The sequence below is a fragment of the Colossoma macropomum genome, unplaced genomic scaffold, assembly GCF_904425465.1.
Source record: "Colossoma macropomum unplaced genomic scaffold, Colossoma_macropomum, whole genome shotgun sequence".
Taxonomy (NCBI): domain Eukaryota; kingdom Metazoa; phylum Chordata; class Actinopteri; order Characiformes; family Serrasalmidae; genus Colossoma; species Colossoma macropomum.
Genome location: NW_023494806.1, coordinates 9,198,859 through 9,220,731, shown reverse-complemented (window position 1 = coordinate 9,220,731; position 21,873 = coordinate 9,198,859). Strand labels below are relative to the sequence as shown.

Here is a 21,873-nt window from a genome sequence, read left to right as displayed (position 1 = left end):
AAAACATATTTAACAGAAAACGACACACCTTAACAACTAAATATAATTTCATTTATTTAATATTTATGTGTCTATACTTTGCCTTTATTACAGCTTCCATTCTTTTCCACAATTCCAAAGTTCAGTCGTAGAAGTTGGTTGCACTTTCTGCTTCTCACGATCCAAGTAATCTTAAACAAGTTCAGTTGTGGTCTGGACTCTGGGGTGGTCAGTCCACTGCTCGACAATAGCAGTAGCTTCTGTTTCATCTGCAAATTTTGTTATTTTTTGTCTCTTTTCTTTTCTCAGTAAAGGCTTCTTGACAGCTACACATCCTTTCAGACCTATAGTACTGAGTTGTCTTCTCACAGTGGAGGTATGGACAGAAACACCTGTGGATGTTTTCAGATCTGAATGAAGAATGGAGCTTAATTTTCTCTTCTCTCTCAAAGATGAGTGCTGTTTATCTGAAATATAAGCACAGAAATATCTCCCGAAAAGGGCATAATGTACTTAATGGCCATGGTGACTGAAAATGAAATAAATACAGTGCTGTATGTTAACTGCAGGTTAACTCAAATTCACACTAGCTTGACTAGTAGCGTTTTTACACAACACATCTTTCCCAAAGAGCATTAAAATGGGACAAAAACAGAGAACTCATAGAATATTGTTACACAAATATAATCAGCTAGTACAGCAAACATCTTAGGACAAATATTTACTGCAGAGCCATTTATTAGAAAAAAAACATAAAAATAGCATATGCGGGGTGTTATGCTAATATGTCAACCTAGTAAGATAACCCAAATTCAAGCTAGCTTGAACAGTATAATTTCCTACTTCCTAAACCTTCTAGGCCAAATCTTTCCAAAAGAAAAATGTAAAACAACAACAACAAAAACAGGCGTGAGGAGAATTATTATGCTAATATGAACTCAAAATTCATGTTTGCTTGATAACCATCACCTTCTACCTCATAAAAATCTTTGTAAAAGATCTATTTAATCTTGTAAAATGATATTTGAGCTGCACTATTAATGCTAATAGCTTATGCTTGTATGTTAATTCAAATTCATGCTAACCTGAGCAGCAGATCCAAACAAACCATGTCAGAAAACACACAAAACACACCACAGTCTATGGTCACATTCAATCAGATGCATTATGGGGATGCAGATCAAACAGAAGGAAAGAGACGGAAGAGGGGGTTTTGAGGGAAGAGTGCATGTGTGTGTGGGGTGGGGTGTACCTTAATCCCATCCATTGGATTATGGATAACAGTGCTCTGAGCTTCCTATAGCAACAGAGGAGGAGAGGAAGATGGGATGGAAAAGATAACACGAAAGAAAGAATAAAATGAAATGTGTGTGTGTGAAAGAGAAAGGAGGGAGGATAAGAGAGAGAGAGAGAGAGAGAGGCGCAGCTGCAAAAGAAAGATGTTGCGGGGGTGGATGGGTGTCGAAGATTGCCAACCCACCCAAAAATAAATAAATAAATAAACAAATAAAGACTAAACAAAACACACAATAATGAAGACACTAGAGATGCCACAACAGCGATTAACATGCTAACAAAGACCTGCTGCTCATCTCTCCTGTATTCAAGACTGCTGTAACCCTTTTACAGCAAACTGCCAAACACAAGTCTTTCTAATCATTTAAAAAAGAAGAAAGGAAAGGTAGTGTGCAGTGGTATAAGCAATCTCTCAAGGCCCCAGTGCCATCAGTAAGCCCCCCCACCCCATGAGTATGTAGTATTCATTTATTTAATCTTATTTATTATTTATTTACATTTACATACAGTTTAATAGTTTATAAGCAAGATGATGGATGGAGATAATCAGAGGAATCATGAACAATCCATTAGCAGCCTGACAGAAACCATGACATTCTGGAGAAACACCATCCATATGGTCACCAAGAGAACCGACTTGATAGCACTATAAGTATTTTTCTTCCAAACAAAATAATATGTTTGGGGTGGGAGGTGGGGGTCAGAGGGGTGGGGGTCAGAGATTGCTTAGGGCCCCCAAATGTTCAGAAACGGCTTTGCTAGTATGAAAACTCAAATTCATGCTAGGTTGGAGAACTGATCTGATCTGGATCTGTTCTGTTCATGCATGTTTTCTCTGCAGGTCTGTGTCAGCTAGATGTTCTTCAGAAATCATCACCCCCTACTGTTCTCCCCATTCTCACCCCCAGGAAGTGACATTTCTCCAGCGACCAATCAGTAATTAGCTGCCGCATGCATTATGATGTTGTGATTGCTATGACAACTGTCACCATGGGCAACTGACAGGCTACGATGAGGGGATACCTGAGGGCGGGAGGGGCTGAGAAAGTTGGGGGCGGGGATGTTGCTCGCTAAGAAAAACAATACTGACAAACACTTTATCAGCTCCACAATCCACAAGAAATTACTACAGGGATTTGTGAAGAGATTTTATAAATACTGGACACCTCTGATTATTATGAACTGCAAAACAATTGCAAAATAATGTTCTGGAATAGATGATGGCAGCTTGATCAGGAGTCGCTGTCCCAGTAGATCTCTGAGGTTGTGTGTCAATTTGTAGTCGGTGATATGCTCAAATAAGGATTCTGAACCTGCACTGTTTTTGTTGATTGGAAAAAGAAACAGCGTTTTTGAAAACACCTTATTGTACCCTGTAGTAAACAAAATTTCACCAAAGCCAAGAGTTTTGTCCTATGTACTTTTACCTTTCAGTGTCACAGTATCCTCTAAATTATGTAATTAAGTAGTCGAAACAATTTCCTACCAGGCAAGTTAAAGCTAAGGCAAGTCTAATACTATAACTAAAGTATAAAAATCTTTTCTTCCATTTTATGTAGCACTTTATGTTCACTCCAGGAAAAACTTGTTCAGTAGAAGATGGTGCTTGTCTAGTAGCGTCCGAGCATAATGAGTTAGCATTCTAGCACAACATAGTAATAGAGGTATATATATATATATATATATATATATATATATATATATATACAGCAGCGATATATATGATGATGATGATGATGATGAGATATATATATATATATATATATATATATAATCATCATCATCATCATCATCATATATATCGCTGCTGTTGGAACAAAACCACATATCTATCTATAGTCATATCTAATACTGTAACTGTACATAATTTTAGTAGTATTTCCAAAATCACCTTACTACCACACTTGACAAAGCTTGTTGGTTTGCACAGGTCATTTTGGTGAGACGGCTAGTCATGTGATGCCAATTAAATACGCCGAACTGTTAGGTTGCTTGTAATATATACATAGCAATATTCAGATTTTTAACTACTTAATGACCTCATAATTTAAAATGAGAGAGTAAATGTATGTAGGATAAATGTATCAGCTTTGGAACTCATTGGTTTAACTCATTGGTGATTTTTTAAAAAATGTCACTCATTTTTCCCGCAGCCAAAAACAGCTCAGACCCAGAGCTTGTCTGGACGCTAATGGCGAACTACAAAATGACGACACGTCCTTACAAGTCAATGGTTGCTAGGCAGCATAGGAGCAGTGGTCGTATCCTATATCTTTCCGAAACCCCCTAGCAGCCAGTAGCTTTGACCCCTTGCCCTCCCATTCCAGCAGCATGCTTCTGCTGTTCTCATCAACGTCTGTATTAAACTCCAGAACAGACACTGTCAGGGCAAGCTCTAGTTCTCCAGGCTCAAAAACAATGAGATGTAATTTGAGGAAGCTCTATTTGTTTATTTGCAGATCAGTAATTCAGCCATCTGTCTGCACCAAGCTACTTCTCTCTTTTCTCATCAGCCTGCCCTTATCAATACACTGTTCATTTAGCATAACAACTAGTTCTCTTGCTTCCTTGTATCTGATCATAGCCGTTATCTCAGTAGGGTAACAACGCTGTGACTCACAGTGCTGCAAATTATGCAAATAACATGTTTAGGTGCTTGCATGTGTAGCTGCCGCTGCAATACTCCACTGTTAAAAAGTTTGAAATCACCATTTTCAATAATATAAAACCAACGTTAATGCAGATAAATGTGTAAAATGATTCAATATGATGCTGATATTCTGCAGGTCTTCAAGTATTGTTATTTTATTATTAATATTTTAACGTGTATTAAGGCTATTATTAGATGAATACATTACCAATGTGCAGCTTCATATAAGGACTTTTATGTTGAAGAGCCCGAATAGAGCAGAGGGCTGTGTTTTTAGCTGTTAACGCTGGAGAGGCTCTGTTTCTTCTTGCCATGTTTGGCACTGTTTTCAGTAAATTAATAATAAAGTTGCATTAAGGATCATAACCTCGAGTCGTCCCAGAAACCTGAATGTTACAATATTTTGCAGTTCGCCTTTATTGATAGCTTATACTCCCTAAAAACATGAAAATCCAAATCCCCAAACTAAAGACCGAATACCTACCCAACGAACGAATATCCGAATATTCGGGTCCAGCCGTAAACAACACCTTAACAACCACCTGCGATCCCACAGCAACAGCCTAGCAATCACCTAACAACTACCAAGCAACATCATGACAACAAGCTCGAATACCATAGCAATCCTCCTCTGCAGTAAAATAAAGCTCTGCTGATCGTTCTAACACAATTTTAACAATAAATGGTCTTAGACGCTGGAGTTAATATATAGCTGCTAATTTACCCTTTAACCCTGAAGGTTAGTGCGCAGACTGCTGGTCACAGCAATGCAGACAACATTCTCACCTGGCTAGTAGCTAAAGAAAAGGCAACGAGATAAATTTTAAATGAACATCGATAATTTGGAGACAAATGGACTTATTTGTGTCTCCTGATACGTTTGACCTGCAACAAGAAACTGTCAAACACTAAAAAGTCGCAAAGCTGAAGTTAGCTTCTCTTTCGCCAGCTTCTTGTTTGAATTTTTCTGTTCCACCTTAAATGGTGCAGCAGTAACATTCTGGCGCCTCAGGCACCATTTAAGGTGGAACGGGAAAATGCAAAAAATGAAGCTGGCGAATGAGAAAATGACAGCCTCGTAAAAAGCCAAAAGTTGAGAGACATTTTACAAGAAAATATTCTACTTTTGAGGAAAAGTTTCCTGTTGGAGATGTGAGAAAAGCAGCTATAGCTGAGCTCAAATTTAAAGCAGAGCAAAGTAAGTCTGCGTTTTTGTTTATATATATATTTTTTTAGTCTGTGCTAGGACATAGGCACATACTGAGACATAAAATGTTGTGGCTCCAAAGGCGGATTGATTTTTATTGAAAGGATAAAATGGCTCTTCTTAATATTTGGGTTGCCGACCCCTGTCACAGTAACACCATAGCAACTATCTGGAATTATTATATGAACTCAATTAAGTTATGGTAAACAATCAAGAATGTTGTGCATCTGCTTTACTTTTGAAGTGTTATTGGCTGGTTTTGTCAAACCAACCTAAAACCTGTTTATGAACTCTGCTTTTCTATTTGATTGCATTATTCAGATGCAGCAGAAACAGATTAGACTGGAAAAACAATGGAGAGTCATTTTATTTCCGCTAACCCCATGTGTATGTCTTAGCCTCTTTCTACACTGTGCTTGAACTATTTATTTTGGCATTACTACATATTATTGGCTTGACTGAGCAAAACATCAATCAGATGATTTACAGAATGAGGCAGCAATAACCAACAATGAGGCTACAGATGAAGCCAGAGGAAACAAAGTACTAAGATGAGATTCCTTAGTGACCATAATCACCTTCTCTTTCCCGTCAAGCCTGGGTGACTATATCTGCACCATCGAGCAGGCGGAGAAACACACACACACACATGCACAGAGCATTAAAGGGCAACTATGAGGGATCCTAAAAATATGCTGATATATTGCGCCACGTGTTGTGGTGGCTGTATACGTTGGAGTGCCAGTCATTTTTCCAAGCAGAGTTCACTCTCTGAGAACTCCAAATCTGTCTTCAAACCCTTAACAAGTGTGCGTGTGCTCAGAGTTCACCCTCAAACATTTCACTCCATTAATCCAGGCAATCACCACGCAATTACACAACCATTACCACAAACACCACTCCAGCACTGAACAAACCCAACTGAACCCTGAGAGACCACTGCAAGATCAACTCTTACATATAAATATGTTCATAATATCAATCTGTATTTATTGTTTATGTTGTTCTGCTGAATTTAAAATCGCTTAACTATTTAACAGCTAATATGTCAAGATAACAGCAAGGGAATACAAAATGTTGCATTTGCTTTCGCTCCAGGCAGTAAATATCAGCCCACGTGGGAATGAGGGAAAGAGCAGCAGTGCCATCGTAATGAAAGCGTACAGCTAAAGGTCTCCACCGAAAAGAATGGCACATATGTTTGGATTTTGTTTCAAATCATTATCTGTTTTGTAAAACTACAGTAGGTAGTATGCTGCTATCAGTTAAAGCGAGATTTTCATCATTTCTCTCATAAAATAATCAAATTAACACAATTTTCTGCTTACCCCAAATGTAGCTGAGCAAGACATGCTTTGCGAAGTCTTTAGGTCTGCACTGGCGATATGAGGCTAATATAGCTAACAAGTAATAAAAGCTTATATACCACCTGTTAGCACTGTGCAAACTATATACATTAATCACCACACTTGTCTCAAACCATGTCATGTTGTTTAGCAAACTCAAATACACTTTATGTGGTTCTTGATATTGTATCACACAGCTGTCTAGAAAAATGAACCAAAGTACAAAAGCACATTGCAAAGCTATAAACAATAGAATAAAGCAGCCACCGTGAAGCCTTAATTTTGTCTGCATGTTTGTCTGTTTGAGATAACTTAAAGGGCCTCTTTCATGCAAAACTGATATAGTATATAAACACTGCTGAAGTTTTAAAACATACCATTCACTTCTCAGTCCGTACAGAAAATAAGCTGCAAAAACAGCCTGTTTTAGATTCACTGTTTCTGTCATGAAAGTCAACTTTTACATTTATCTACCTATTCAGCCTACAGCGATTTAGCTCCGTCCACTCTTGTTTACATTGTAAGAAATGTTATATCTTGGACTGCTTACTGCATGAGACACTATACAGGGCAGCCAATCAGAACAGAGATCATTTACATATATCAGTCTTAAAGGCCCAGTAACAAAATAGCCTGTTTAATTCTAAGAGATAAAAAGAGGTTGGGAAAAAGGTCATGTAAAAATGAATTATGACTATTTACAGTACATAAAACTACACCGATGTTCTAAGTGGACCCCAAGGGTAAAAAATTAAACGCAAGTAAAATGTAGGATATGGGCTGTTTAACACTGCTGATTCCATAATGATGGGTTAGCCATTACGGGTGGAAAAAAACAATTATTGGATGCCTCGTGATTCTTCTTTGTAAGCTTCTGGATTGATGCACAAAACATAAAAATCTATTTGATGGTTACATGTCAAAAAGACATGGGCCAGCAGACTTAGTGTTTTGTGTGAAAGCTATAGGACTGTTATTAAATTTTACTGTGGAATATTTGTCAAATTCAAAGGAAAAATGCAGAAAACACTCATTAAAATTTTTACAGCTCCCTCTGCTGCAGCTTCTAGTGTGTTTCTCATCATTTAGTTATTAACATCATAAACGACGCCTACCAAACAGAGGGAAGAATATGCCACTGTTGACCATAAACATATAAAACAACAGTTTATTTTGTTTTTTAAATAAAAATGTATGGGGATTTATATACTAAAAATCATGTGCAGTAACTTTATAGTTATCTAGTTATCTGTTATTTAGTTATCTGCATCAGATGGCAGACTTTTTTGACTAGCCCATGCTCTGAATGTGGATGCTTTGTAGCATAGTAAACTAATAATCACCTAATATTTTCATGCAGTGAAGCTTTGAGACCAAGCTGTGACTGTGCCAGTTACACACTTTCACTAGTGTCACCTTCCATGTTCTTACAGCACAGCCTCTGTTTAGCTTATAATGAGAGAGGGATATCACTGGTGGGGGGATTTTATAAAATAATCCTTCTTAAAGATGTCAGAACAGGCCTATATGCCTCTTTTGCCGTCCATCTGGTGAGTCGTGACCCCCAGGCTCAGAATTACTAGTTCAAACAAAGTGTGCTTTTTGGGTCACTTAATAATTTATGCTGAGCGCCTCCTGGTGAATGTAAGAGACAAAACACTGGCTTGGAAATCTGGCCTTTACTGCAGTTATTTATTTATTAATTTTTTGGAAATATAATGTATTTAAAATTCACTGGAAAATTCTAATTTGATTTCTGATACTCTCTGCTTGAGACTCCTATTAGCCACGCAATTTAAATGATGCTAACTTGTTAGCTACATTAGTCTCACATCTCCAGGACAAAACAAAAGAAGCAAATTACGTTTGGAAGATCAACTACGTTTAGAGTAAAGGGTGCACTGTGTAAATCTGATTTTTCACTGTAAGTGCATAATTAAAATAACCAATAAGGTGGCTTGATTACAACAAACCATGTAAGATTTTGCACAATTCACTTTTAAAACTGGAAGTAAAGGTGAGTGCAGCTTACTTGCTGAAACATCACACGCTCTGCGGCCTTGACGAGCCGACAGAGCAAAGGAACCAACGCACACACAGCCATGCTATCGGACTGAGGGGTCCAGACACAGACAGGAAAGAAAAAGAGAGCGAGAGGAGAGGTAAAGGAACAGAGTGACAGAGGAAGGAGGGATTAGAGAGGTAAATACCAGTGCAGGAGAGGGGAGGTTTCCTTTGGGGCTCGTGACTATGCTGTTTTTGGTGCTGTTGGTCTGGGGCTGTGCAGGGAAACAACACAACACATACAGGGTTAAAGAGGAAGAAGGTTAAAAGTGATGGAAGAAAAGATCAGCATGCATTTCACACACACAAATGTTCAGTCCCACTCAGACCCGCAAACACAATATAATGCATAGCTCTGGTCATTATATCCGAATGGCTGAGCCTGTTTTCACGCTACTGTAAAATATAAATACATGTGTAACCACATACACACGGTTGAATTAAGGATTAATGCACCAAGACTTTGGCTGTGACCGAAATGGATCCCTATTCCCTTGTTACTATTGCGCTACATGGAGGTGAACTATTTAGTTACTTAACGCATGACTCAGTAAACGAATTCAGACACTTTCACATCATCAACCTGCGTAGTAGTCACAAGACCGCAAACCAACCAGCACTAGGTGCCTGAGCGAGACTGAAGTTGGCTTCTTATTCATAGTACAGGGCTCTGCACAACTTTTTAACACCAAATTCAACACTTTTTAATAACTAAGACATTAACAAAGGGAACATAATACCATTACCACCATACAATAACATGGCATGTATCAATGTCTTATTGTTCAATGTTTTATTCAAACAGCCTGAAAATCAAACACTGATATACAGTAATATGCAAAAGGTTGGCCAAACCTGGTGAAATGATGTTTAGATGATTTTCAAAGTGAAAATTAGTTAATGTCTCCACAGAGAACACACTTATGCACAATTACTATTTATTTGCTAAATTCAGTGTATTGAGGAAAAAAATCAACTGCATTAAAATTACGGCACATTTCATATTTGATGTTTTTCAATACATTAAACTCGCAAATAAATAGAAATTGTGCAATAAATTTAGCAGAAAAATATGATATTTAAGTGTTCTCTAAAGAGGATGTGTTCAAAAAAAAACAAAATATATATATATATATATATATTATATATATATATATATATATATATATATATATATATATATATACGACATAGCAGTCTCAGCTCTTTTTCGACTAAGACTTTAGGCATTATGTTTAGATGATACCTCCAACAAAAAAGAGATTTTTAAACATTTTATTAACTTAGATTTTTAAAATTTATTTTATATGACTTCTTAAAAATGTGCAGGAACCCTGCAGTCATAGATATGTGCATGACATGCAGGCGTGAGGATTGGGGAAAAAAGTCCCAACCCTAAACAGGCTACACATTTCATTTTTGGTCCATGACTGCAGTGACCTGCAGTTACCAGTCAGTGATGGCCACTTAGCTAATGTTCATCTGGTCATTGCTCAGTAATGTAAATAACAGATGTAAAAAGATGTAAAGATCTATGGTGTTCTCTAGAAATTGCAAGTGGAATTACATTTTACAGTTTGGATGGTGTACATAATAGTGCCATTAAAAACATGAATGTGGTCCACTTTGGTCAAAGCTGCTGTGTTCTTTAACTGCTTTGTTGCTTGGAAACCATAGCATAGTGTTGCTTGGCACAATTAATGTCTATTGCGATTATTAAAAAATAAACATACTTATTGAACACTGATATATCCCTGTATTTGTCATCATGACAGGTCAAACAACACCCTTTCATTACTGTAATGAATGACCTCTCGTGGCTTACTGCTTTATTATAGAGTAACTGTGCCTCTGTAGGAAATAAAAGGAAAAGTCACAGAATTACAGAATAATGTGAAAATGAATAAAATGTTCTTCCATGAGGGAAAAGGAGGTCAGCAAAAACAAACCAGTTGTCCATTATAACGCTTCTCAAGCCAATTACGCTTCATAAATCTGTTCCATTATGGCAATTACACATAATAAGTGATAATGAATCATATTCTAATGCTGAAAACATGGCTGACTTGCACTGGTCACACAGACATTGGGCCATTTGCAGCTAACGATCCTCATTCCCTCATAGGTCCTGGTGTTTTCATTCAAATTAAGCAAGTCATCATTAGGCAGGAAGAAAGAGGCTGAGGATGCTGAGGAGACAGCGACATGATTAAATGGCTGTAGCACAGTCCACATTCACAAGACGTACAGAAACGGACAGAGACGAGTGACACCACAAATGAACTGGCTTATTTGGTGTTCTGTCGGCCCTAAAGCGCTAACGAGTGAGCACAGCAGCTTTGCAGAAACCAGCTTTCTGTCTTTCCACAGCTGAGAGGATCATTGGGGCAGAGACCCAAGAAAACAATAAAAGCAGCAAGAATGGACAGAGAAGGAAGAATGACCCAAAGAGCTCGCACAAACACGACTGGAAAGCTGGGAGACACCAAGCACGGGAACACCTCATTCACTACACCAACACCCCAGCGTACTACGTTAGACATGAAGCTAACACATGGACACTAACGCAGCTAGACGCACCTCATTACATACAACATACATTACATAGAAATATACATTCGTTCACCAATGTACACCCACACTTTAGTACATATGAACATACATACATCAAAAGTCTTGAGCCATTGTTTAAAAGGATTTATCTGGGCAGTAAGTAGTTACGTCTGATGATATCAGTAATATCGGCAAGTAACTGCTTGGCAGAAAATGATTAGCACACGACAGATGTTTAGATTTAACTGATATTTCAAACTGATAATTAATGATGTATTTATTTTACTTGGGAACCGCAGAATGTTTAGGCTACACTGGGCTTCTGTACTAAAATTAATGTTACTGCATTTGTAACCCTAGAGAAATAAATCTTACATTTCTCTTTTATGCTAATTCAATTTCGACATTTTATAAATATGGCATCATCCCAGAATTGCCATATTGGTGCAGCCCTAGCAGCCAGTGTGTTTTGCTTGTAAATCGCTAAATAAAATGGTAAAAAATTAAAATAATCATTAAAACACACTAATAGACATTAATTAGTAACAAGAATTCCAAAAAGTGACTGTTATGTTGGTTCCTCTTCTCCTCAATGCACCTCTAGCCGCTGCATGGATTTGTCAATATCCACTACCAACACACCAGATTTAACTTAATGAAGTATGAATTAGCCCAGTCAGATACTGGATGGTAACTATAAATACTGGGCTTGCGTGAGGAGAGGGTAAGAAATGGTTGAGCAAACACAATGAAACACAAACAAATCACAATTTTTTGTATTAACGAGGAATTTCAGAGGAATTTTTCAAACTTTCTGCATGATTCAATCATTAAGATGTACATTGTCATTTATGTGAAACGGTTGACAGTAGAGAAACTTGCCACATTTACAATGGTGACAGGGATCAGGGATCATAATGTCTATGAATATAGCCATTTCATTTACGTGCAAACCTCCAGTGATCACTGGATGCTCACTGCTCAATTCAGATTTTTTGCTCAGATCTGATCGTTCTAACTTGATGGTCTGCATTCATGTTAAGCAACTCGAATTGGACATTAATGTGAACAAATCCTAATCAATAACAACACGTAAATGAACCACATGCATCATAGACAACAAACTAATGAGCAGAACAAGCCTAAGCCATGAAGAGCTCTCACCAGAGCTCTTATTAGAGCAAGATGAATGCATTGCTTTTGCACTGTTTATTAGGGATGTAAAGACAACGCAGTAACATGTTACTTCTGTCCCAGTTAAGGTGAGTGATGTCTTCACAAATGAGTTAGCATATTAGAGGTACTTGCACGGGTATCTGATCCTCGCGTTACGCAATGTCAGCGCCCAGTTTGATCTACCACTCTTTGCTAATCATTACTGTACTTGACCATTCTCACTCAGGGTGGATGGCCACTAAGCAGATATGTATTCAGTCTAGGACTATGAAAGTGGCTCAGATTCGATTTAAAAAGATCAGATTTGTGGGTCCACATAGCTCTGAAAAAATCATATACATATCAAGGCAAAAGAATTGGAACTGTGCCACTATCACCACTACAGTGAACAATTCTGACAATTCTCAGAGAGTTTCTCAGACATAAAACTCTGAATGACTTTATTTACATCTTAACAATATAATTATGCGGAATTCATGGAATTCCACATTAATGTTTAGTTATATTTACTCTGTTAGTGTTGTTTTCCAGGCAAAGAAAGGCTTAATGCTCAGATATATAGCTTGAAATATAATTTTCTCAGGTGGCCTGAAACTATTGCACAATACATGTATGCAAATGCCCACACACACACACACACACACACACACATACATACACACACACACACACACACACACAGACATACACAATCTGAAAGATCATTTGGAGACCAGATCATTAATAATATAAGTGCAGCTGATACGTGAAATTGCTCCACCTCAGAGACATTTAAGAGATGAAGCCAGTCTGAACAAGCAAAGCTTAAATGCTCTAAGAAACTAAGGCAAAGGGATGAATCTGGGGTTTCAGATCTGCTATGTGTGTCCTTCTTGCTTCAGGATAGGAAAACAGTGAGATGCAGTACTAGAAAGCCAGTGAAGTGCTCTGTGACCGCCACAGATAAAGGATTACATCATATACATGCAGAAGTAAAGAGTGGGAAATCCAGCTGTGCTTATGGTAGTAAACATGAAGGAGCAGTACAGTGTATGTACCATCACTTGTTCAGCCACTGAATACTCTAGAAAGTAACAGAAGACCTGAGCTTGTGTCTACACTGTGGAAACAAACAGGGAAAGACGAAAGAGGATAAAAGATAAAGGAAAACAAATGGAGTGATGATCTCACCATGTACTGAACGGTGGAGCTTGACTTCCTCTTCTGGAAGGATGGAGAGAGGGAGAAAGAGTGAGAGTGGTGAATCATCCAAAAAAAACACTTGCTGTAAATGGCAGCTAAAACTAGCTGATGCCTAGTCAACATGTCTGAGGAACACGTCCACTACTGAGGCTCAGGTTAAAGGAAGCTAGAGGTGCACGATCTAAATGATCCAGGATCTGTGTGGGTTCGGTCTAAGAAAGTTTTGTGCATTTTAGCTCATGTTTTACATTGGGGTTTGTATTGTTTGTGGTATGTTTGTGATGTGCTGGCTCCGCTGGCTCAGGAGTTTTCGTTTCCATTGTCGACTGAGAATCGGCAGAGACATTTTGCACTGCAGTGGTGGAGATGGAATGGAACGCAAGCCAGAACACTTTTCACCGTGGTACTGGAGTTTAACAAGGCCGCAGGTCTGGACACTTCTTACCACAGCAGCAGAATTTGACTATGCAGAAAGCCGGGGACTTTGCTGGTTGTGACAGCAGGGTGTCTGACTAGGCCATGACCCGAGGACTATGTGCCATGGCAGCAGTGTTTGACAGAGTTTGACTGGTACGTGAGCTGGGGACTTCACACTGTGACAGAGGAGTTTGACTAGGTCACAATCCAGGAAACTACAGCACATGGCAGTTGGGAGTTTTTCTGTGTGTGCGTGTGTGTGTGTGTGTGTGTGTGTGTATATGTTTTGTTTGCTGTCATTTGGAATTGTAAAGCATCTTTGAGCTTAACCAAACTTACTATTGTTATTGTTAAAGGATCTAAAACATTTCAAAATTGAAATCATCCAAGATCTACATTGGCCTGAACCAAAATCATCCATGATTGAAACTGGCCAGAACCAAAACAGAGCTGCACTGAGATTATCACACGGTCAATATACGCTCCTGAGATCGGCAACCGGGCCATTTATTTTTATTTTTTTGGGCAATGTGTGTTACAATTTCAGTACAGGTATGCTGTGTTTGAATGTTCTGCATCCATGTCTTTCCATGTGTGAGGCCTATCCAACAAATCAGTCTTTGTGTTTCATACCAGTGTGTTTATTTAGGCCGCAAAGTGCAAGCTTCAACTAAAGGACAACTTGTTGCCCATTGCTTTATAAAAAAAAAAAAAATTAGCCCAAAAATCTGTCCTCTGCCAATTTGGCTGCCATTTTCCAACAGAACTGGAAGCGGCCATTAAACCTGGTTATTGTCAGTGCACCCCTAAAAGAAACTACGGTAAAGATATTTTATGTACCTGGTACAAAGTTATAAGGGCAAAGAAACAGGAGAAGGAGAATGATGCACCAGGAATATGTTCAAAGTAGAACATTCTGGTCAGACACATTCTTCAGGTGTTGAAGACGAGAGGCACTTTGGAAGAGAGGATTTGGGGAAGAAGGAAGGAAGTGAAGGATAAGCAGTAAGGGTGCTGCAGGTGGAGGATGAGAGTGGAGTACTGTGCGCACTCCAGGGAGGCTAAAAGTACACATGCTGTAAGAGAAAAGATTAAAAGTGATTTGTCAGATGCACGTGTGGCCAGAAGTGGTCAGAAACAAAGAGCAGATTTCAGAAGCTGATCTAACATCCTAATGGAGAAAGGAACAGTTCCCCAATAAATCAAAGCTGCAGTTTGGTAATGTAGCTACACACTGATGCTACAAAGTTAATGTACCTAACAAGGAACAGAAGCTGTCTAAAATACCGCTGAGCCATTTTCAAGGTTTGCGCAATAACCAGCAGTCTTTAAAAACATCAGTGTTACTGCTGGGCTGTCAAGGTTCTCCAGACTAGAGTTTTTAATGTTTACAAGTTTACATCCAGATTAATCTTTTTTCATTTTGTAAAAAATAACTCAAAGGAAAAAGGGCTCTGGGGAAATCTCTCTTGAGTGTGACTCACTACCACATTGCAAAGCAGTAGTATTTAAAAAAAGCTGCATCTAATACAGAACATCCTTGGAAAACCATTTGTTGTGTAATGAGGAAGAACTCTTCACTTTTGCGCATCGCAGCTTCCACTTGCTTCAGTAGCAGAGCAAAACACGAATGCAGTGTTATGTAACCGCTGACACTGCACACATTTGAATACAAAGTGAACAAGTTTAGTCTGTTCTGAGAAAGGAGCAGAAATTTTTGGCAGCGTGTGGAGGAAGCAAGAGATCGGCAGATGCATCGCTGCTATAGTGCTATATCGCTGGAGGAAAAGCGAAGGAGGGAAGAAAGGAAGGAAGGAAAGCGAGGGAGTCAAAGAGAGAGAAAAAGAGCCGTAGTTTAAAATGGCTGATGGAGGACGTGGGGGAGCCTGTTGCTAGGCGATGAGAGGAGCACAGTGATGCTATTTCTGTCGCAGAGTTTCCAGGGTTCAGACTCGCGGCTATTCCTGGAACTAGAGTCACATTCCCAACTGAACTAGCTCTTCTCTCTGCTGCTGCATGCACACACACTCATACACACTCACACACACACAGCATGTGTTAGAGCAAGGTGCAATGGTTGCTGTAAGTTATGGAAGTGGAGGAAAAGGTCAATAGCCACTAGGAATATGCAGCACAATGATCATGAGAGGTTACTTAGCGGCAAGAATTACACTTTGTAATTCGCTTGTTTTCATACAGTACTGCGCAAAAGTTAATTTATTGAATTTTGAAGTACAAGTTATTAATTTCAGGAGATATTTCCTCAGGAGTTAAGATTTAAGAAAAAAAGGTACAGTCAAAAGAAAATAAGAGTTTCCAAAACTGGAGTTCAAAAAAATGATTAAAAGATAAAGGAAAAATGGGGCTCCATCAACCATGCAAGATCTGGTAGACCACCAAAACTTTCCCTATCAAATAAACAGAACTTAAAGCTTTCACATTTGAGAGAGAGGAGAAAATCAAGCTGCTTCAGATCTTGAAAAAATCCACAGGTGTTTCTGTCCATCCTTCCACTGTGAGAAGACAACTCAGCGCTATGGGTCTGAAAGGATGTGCAGCTGTCAAGAAGCCCTTACTGAGAACAGGATAGACAACTCATAAATTAAACAAAGAAGCTGCTGGTGTGGACTGTGAACAATGGACTGACCTCAACATCACTGAGTGAGTTTAGGATCATGAAAGTTTTGCTGCTGGAACAAAACGTCTTATCTAGAAAACGGTAACTTTACATCTATAGGTTGTCTCCAAATGACGTCATGTCACTGCGTTGCTGTGGCACTCAACTTGGTGCTCAAGTCGATCTAACAGAGAAACCATGATGAGCGTTTATTGAGTACCAAAAGTTGTTATTCCTAAGGGGGTAAAAATGAAAGAAATTGACCAGAAAACACCAGCAAAATGGCGAACTATCACCCGGGGTCGGGAGGTGCCGAGCATTGCATTTTACACAGTTCACCTGTGGGAGTGCACTGCTGATTTAAAACAATACGTACGAGCAGCGCCACTAACACAGGATTAACAGACAGAAGAACGTGAAGCACTTATCCTGCCGTGCCAGCTTATGGTTAGAATTCTCTGGTTCCACCGTAAATGGTGCAGCAGTTACAGTCAGGTGTTATAATAATAACAACTGTTGCACCATTTAAGGTGGAACAAGAAAATTAGAATAGGAAGCCAACATCTGCCTAGGACAGTTGTATGCCTCCATATATTTGTGTGCTTTCATTTGTTTTTTTGAGTAGAAAGATGTCAAGAGGATGAGGTAGCTGCTTATTTGCACTGCCTCTATAGCAGGCAAGTCTTTGAGCTGAACTGAGCTGAAAAATCACTTCTCTTCATAGCATAAGGATCACGTCCGGAGTATACCGTGACTTTCCGTTATAAACAGCTGTCCTCACATGTCACCTTCTAATCTGTTCTTCATTAAAAATTTTAAACACAAAAAGAAAAAAAAACAAAACTTTAGAACAAAAACAAGGTACAAGGTTTTTGCGCAACAGCAACAATACGTTTCTTGCTTTTTCCCCGAGGCTGAAAAATAAATAGCTTGTACTTAAAGGCCATTTTGATGGAAAATAAATAAATAAATTAATTAATGAATTAATTGCAGAATGGTCTTTTGCACAGTGCTGTACATTTTCATCAGAAAAATGTCCTGATTTTGTAGCAAAACCAAATAGTTGATGAACTACTAGTTGAACTACTGAGGATAAGACAAGGGTTAGGCTGCGTATCACACACATATACATGTATGACCCCATGTCCTGACATGACATAAAACTGTGATTCTAAGTGGGTATGGATTTGAGAGTATGTGTGTGCTGTCTGAGAGTGAAGAAATCTTAATACATATGCTGTGTTTTTGCCATTTTAGGCTCATATTACATTTGAGTGCCTTCACTCTGTACATTGTATTTGGCTCTCATGGAAGATTCCAAAGCTTCCTTGGTGACATCACTGCCCCCCCTTCATTTTTATTCTCCACGACACCTCCCACATACACGCACATGTGCAGACGGAAATAAATCTTCCAATCCGTTTCTTCTCCTCTTTCAGGGGGGGGTATCACTCTCTAGCAGACCGGATGAAGCTTGTTTCACCCGTTCGGTAACACCTTATATTACTGCGCCCTGATTTCTGTGGAACAAATCTAGTGCATAAATTACAATAAGCAGCATTTCATCTACTCACAAGTTCTTTACTGTGCGCTGACACTGTTCATAAACCTGAATGGTGGGGAATAAAGTAATATCTATAATAGAGTGTAAATGTCATAGTGAAGTGACAAAGTGGTGCAGCATTAGTGTGAGCAGAAGCCAATTTAGGTGACAGAAGAAGTTTATCTGAGTTTTTTTTTTTTTCATTCCTCAAAAGAGGGAAAGACCAGAAAGCTGGAATGTAAAGGCTTCTCATATACATAAGTATCAAGTACAAAAGTCAGACTTTCACTCAATCATTCAAATTCACGCACACATACACAAAATATGATTATCTAGCTGACATTGTGAATTGTCGCAACAAAAAGTGACGACGCAGGAACCACCAGACATGGGACACACACTTGTGCACTGACACTGATAACCAGAGCAGTAGCAGTGGCAGAGAAACACAGATAAGAGAAAGAAAAGCAAAAGTGCGAGAAATGAAAGAGCAAGGAGGTAAAGGCCATAGGTCAGGTGGGCTAAAGGGAAAAGGTTGAGAGATCGTCTTACCTTAACGTCGGCCTTCTTGTTCAGCAAAGTCTTGGCTGCTGCAGAAGCACAAATGAAAGAGAGAAAAAGGTTCAGAAAACATTACAGATCAGCAATTATTCCAGTTATACTTATCAATAAGCATGTATCTGAAGTGAAAGATAAACAGAAACATGCTCAGTTTCCCATTTACAATGATGCACTGTGGTTTTGGATTTCCAAGGCAATGTCTCCAGTGAGAGATGTTACAGTGTTAAGAGTTCAACAACAGCTTCTTCAAAGCTCTGGGAAACTCAGCCTCTGATCAGTTCAATCACGATTACCTGCTTGCACACTGAATCTGATCAGCTGTCAATACGCTGCCCTCTAGAATTACTGGCACCAAAAAAGGCTAAAAAAATTGTCTTTGTTTATCAGCAGCTGGGTTATTCACATAAACAAGACGAATACTGGAACCCGGACAGAAAAATTAAAATAACTAAAACTTAATGTTTTCCTTTTCATTGGATATACAAAAAAATGATGCCTGGTTGAATAATTAGAAATAAACTTGAATGATTTGATTGATTTTAACTTGATTTTAGCAGCACTTGTAACATTGGCAGCAATTTTTCTTTTTACTCGTGCCACAAAACACTTTGTTGTACAAGGAAGAGATAATAGGAAAGCAAAAAAAATTAAATACATACACAAATACACTATTAATGGAGACAGATTTGTGGGTGCACTGCTGTAGTGGCAATAAAGGTAAAAATGTAAAAAAAAAAATAAAGAACATTTTCCTGTACCATATGATCTTTTAAATTAAATATATCAATTACATATTTTAGAATTTTTTAATAATATTTTTTCCTCTGCATGATTATGATTATGAGACTCAAGTATTTATGGACGTGGTTTAAGGCAGTTCTATGTTAAAGACATGAAAGAAATCTAACCTTTCAGAGAGAGAAAATTATTCAGAGAAATAACTCAAAATCAGTAAGATAAACGGCATTTTAATTGCCCTTTTCTCCTAATAATTCAGAGGGCACTGTGTATAAACTTCTGTTGAAAATACAAAAATAAGTAAATTCATAAATCACGCAAGCCTCTGCATTCTCCATTAATAGATGTTTCCCTAAAGAGTGTGCAGGGTTTTGCACTTAAAACACTTTTGCTTAAAGGTGCCCAAGGTTGGAAAGCTCCCCAGATAGCATAGAGACAAAACATATTATTACAATAACAGTTTTGTTATTTGTTTGTTTTTCTCTTCTTATAGCATTTTTTAAATATTGGGAAAAAAAAATGACAAAAGGACTTTTAAAACAGGATCTAGAATGGAGGAATGTTTGCAACTCTCATGCACAGATTTCCAATGGTGTATACAAATATTAGAAGCATGCATATTGTACCCACTGCACCTTTAAAGCAATACATTTTTAAAGTGATATAAAACTGTCAGAATACAGGACATTGTTAATACATGTAACAAACAAGTATTAACATGACTGTATTCAACATCACTGTCACAAGAAAACCATTCATTCCTGGAATCCAAAAAGCAAAACCCTTTAGTTTCTCGGCCATTTACAACTTAGAAACACCAACTTTAAACTATTTGTAGCATGGAGGAAATAAAACTGACAAAAATAAAGGGCGACACTTTATTTTAAGTGGTCCTTTTTAGATGAAACACTCAACTGACTTTCAGTAACATGTCAAAAACATATGAGGGTTGGGATTAGGTTTTGGGTTGAGGTTAAGGTTAGGGTTAGGATTAGGCCCAGGGTTAGGGTTAGGTTTTGGGTAAGGTTAGGTTTTGCGTAATGGAAGTAACATATTAACAATTCATCTACTTAATGTAAGTAATGTATCAACAGAACATCTATAAGATATTTACTTCAGTGTATTCAGATGCTTCACTACTGCTGCTACACTGATATGTTGCTGGTGTGCTACTGATGAGCTGTTAAGAGTTTATTAATCACCTACAAAGGACCACTCCAAATAAAGTGCTACCAAATAAAGCCTCAAAACGTTAAAAGTTAAAAATAGCAGTGATTTCTGGTTTCCCTCTTGGAGAACTGTTTTCTTGTGGCAGCAATAATGAAGTCATGCCTTTACAAATCAGCTTCAAACCTTATTTCTCACAAACGATTTCACATCATACACTCATAGCCAACACTTATACAGGAGGCTGCTGGCAGAGCAGATTACGCAGTATAAATTTCCTATATTGCATTTTTCTGAATCACACAACCACAAGGTCCAAATGGTCAGTCCAAGACCGGAAGAGAGAAGTGACGATGACTGCTGGGACTGGCCATATATAAAATAGGTAGACCGAATGGAGTAAGACCATGTCCACTGAAAAAGCACTGTAATATCTGCGACTTCAAATAAATTTTCATCTGAAAAGGTCACAACATACAACTGGCCCCCATTAACCTGGCTCATATCACAGCCCTGAGGCTGTGTTCCCTGACACAGAGACAGGGTCTTCGAAAATGCTGATCCACTACGGGCCTCTTTGAACTTAATTTGCCAGGTCAAAGAGGTCAGAGAGAGGGGAAATGAACAGTGATTCCTGTGGAGAAAACTTAACTTGTGCTCTATGGTAAGAGAGAGAGAGAGGGGTAAGATCCTTACCTTGGCATAAACACAGAGAGCAAGAACAAGAGAAGAGAAGAGGAGGACAGCAGAGGTCAAAATATCAGCAGTACTTAGCCCTACTCTTTAAGTCTTTGCTCTAGAGATGCTCTAAGGACCCAGTGAGGCGAAGTCAAAATTGACATTTTCTGTCACCAGGTTGAACAGAGAAAAGTGAGATGCTACACACTATGTTCATTACTATTACAAGAAACTGCAGCACACAACTCAGTTTTTCAAAACATGAATTATTGAAATTGGACAGCTACAGTATTTTTTACAATATGTTGAGTTTCCAGTTTACAATGTAAGGTTACCGAGCTGCCTAGTTTTAGCTATTAAAATACATTTTAGCAGTGTGATGTTATTTTACTGAGCTTTTTAGGACTCACAACGTTCACAGGTCCTGTAGTGTAAGATTGTCAGCAACGTAACTGAAGTAGTGATTCAGGCAACAGTCAGGAACAACGGGAAAAAAAACGACAAAGAGATGTGTGCCACATTTGCAGCAGACCAAACAGACAGAGCAGCTGCTTGCTGAATGCAGGCCTTTATATGATTTATAATGATATAAGCCAGTATAACTTGGTATTCAACTAAAAACTACCAAAGTCCAGATCAAATTTCTTGCTTACAAAGGCCCAGACAAATGAACTGACATAAGTGAACAGCGACAATGCT

At 38.4% G+C, this 21,873-nt stretch overlaps 1 protein-coding gene across 22 annotated transcripts in view; it reads right to left on the bottom strand.

The window, feature by feature from the left end:
* camk2b1 (calcium/calmodulin-dependent protein kinase (CaM kinase) II beta 1) overlaps nucleotides 1-21,873 on the bottom strand; it is a 107,955-nt gene that overhangs the window by 16,660 nt on the left and 69,422 nt on the right. For 4 of the 22 annotated variants that reach the window (XM_036598052.1, XM_036598071.1, XM_036598053.1 and 1 more), the window contains exons 13-16: nucleotides 18,583-18,620; nucleotides 13,442-13,474; nucleotides 8,689-8,757; nucleotides 1,232-1,276 (exon numbers count right to left, since the gene is read on the bottom strand). In XM_036598052.1, the coding sequence (XP_036453945.1) occupies nucleotides 1,232-1,276; nucleotides 8,689-8,757; nucleotides 13,442-13,474; nucleotides 18,583-18,620 (185 nt within the window). The remainder of the gene's footprint in view (nucleotides 1-1,231; nucleotides 1,277-8,688; nucleotides 8,758-13,441; nucleotides 13,475-18,582; nucleotides 18,621-21,873) is intronic. The other 18 variants (XM_036598056.1, XM_036598063.1, XM_036598057.1 and 15 more) reach the window with 7 other exon arrangements.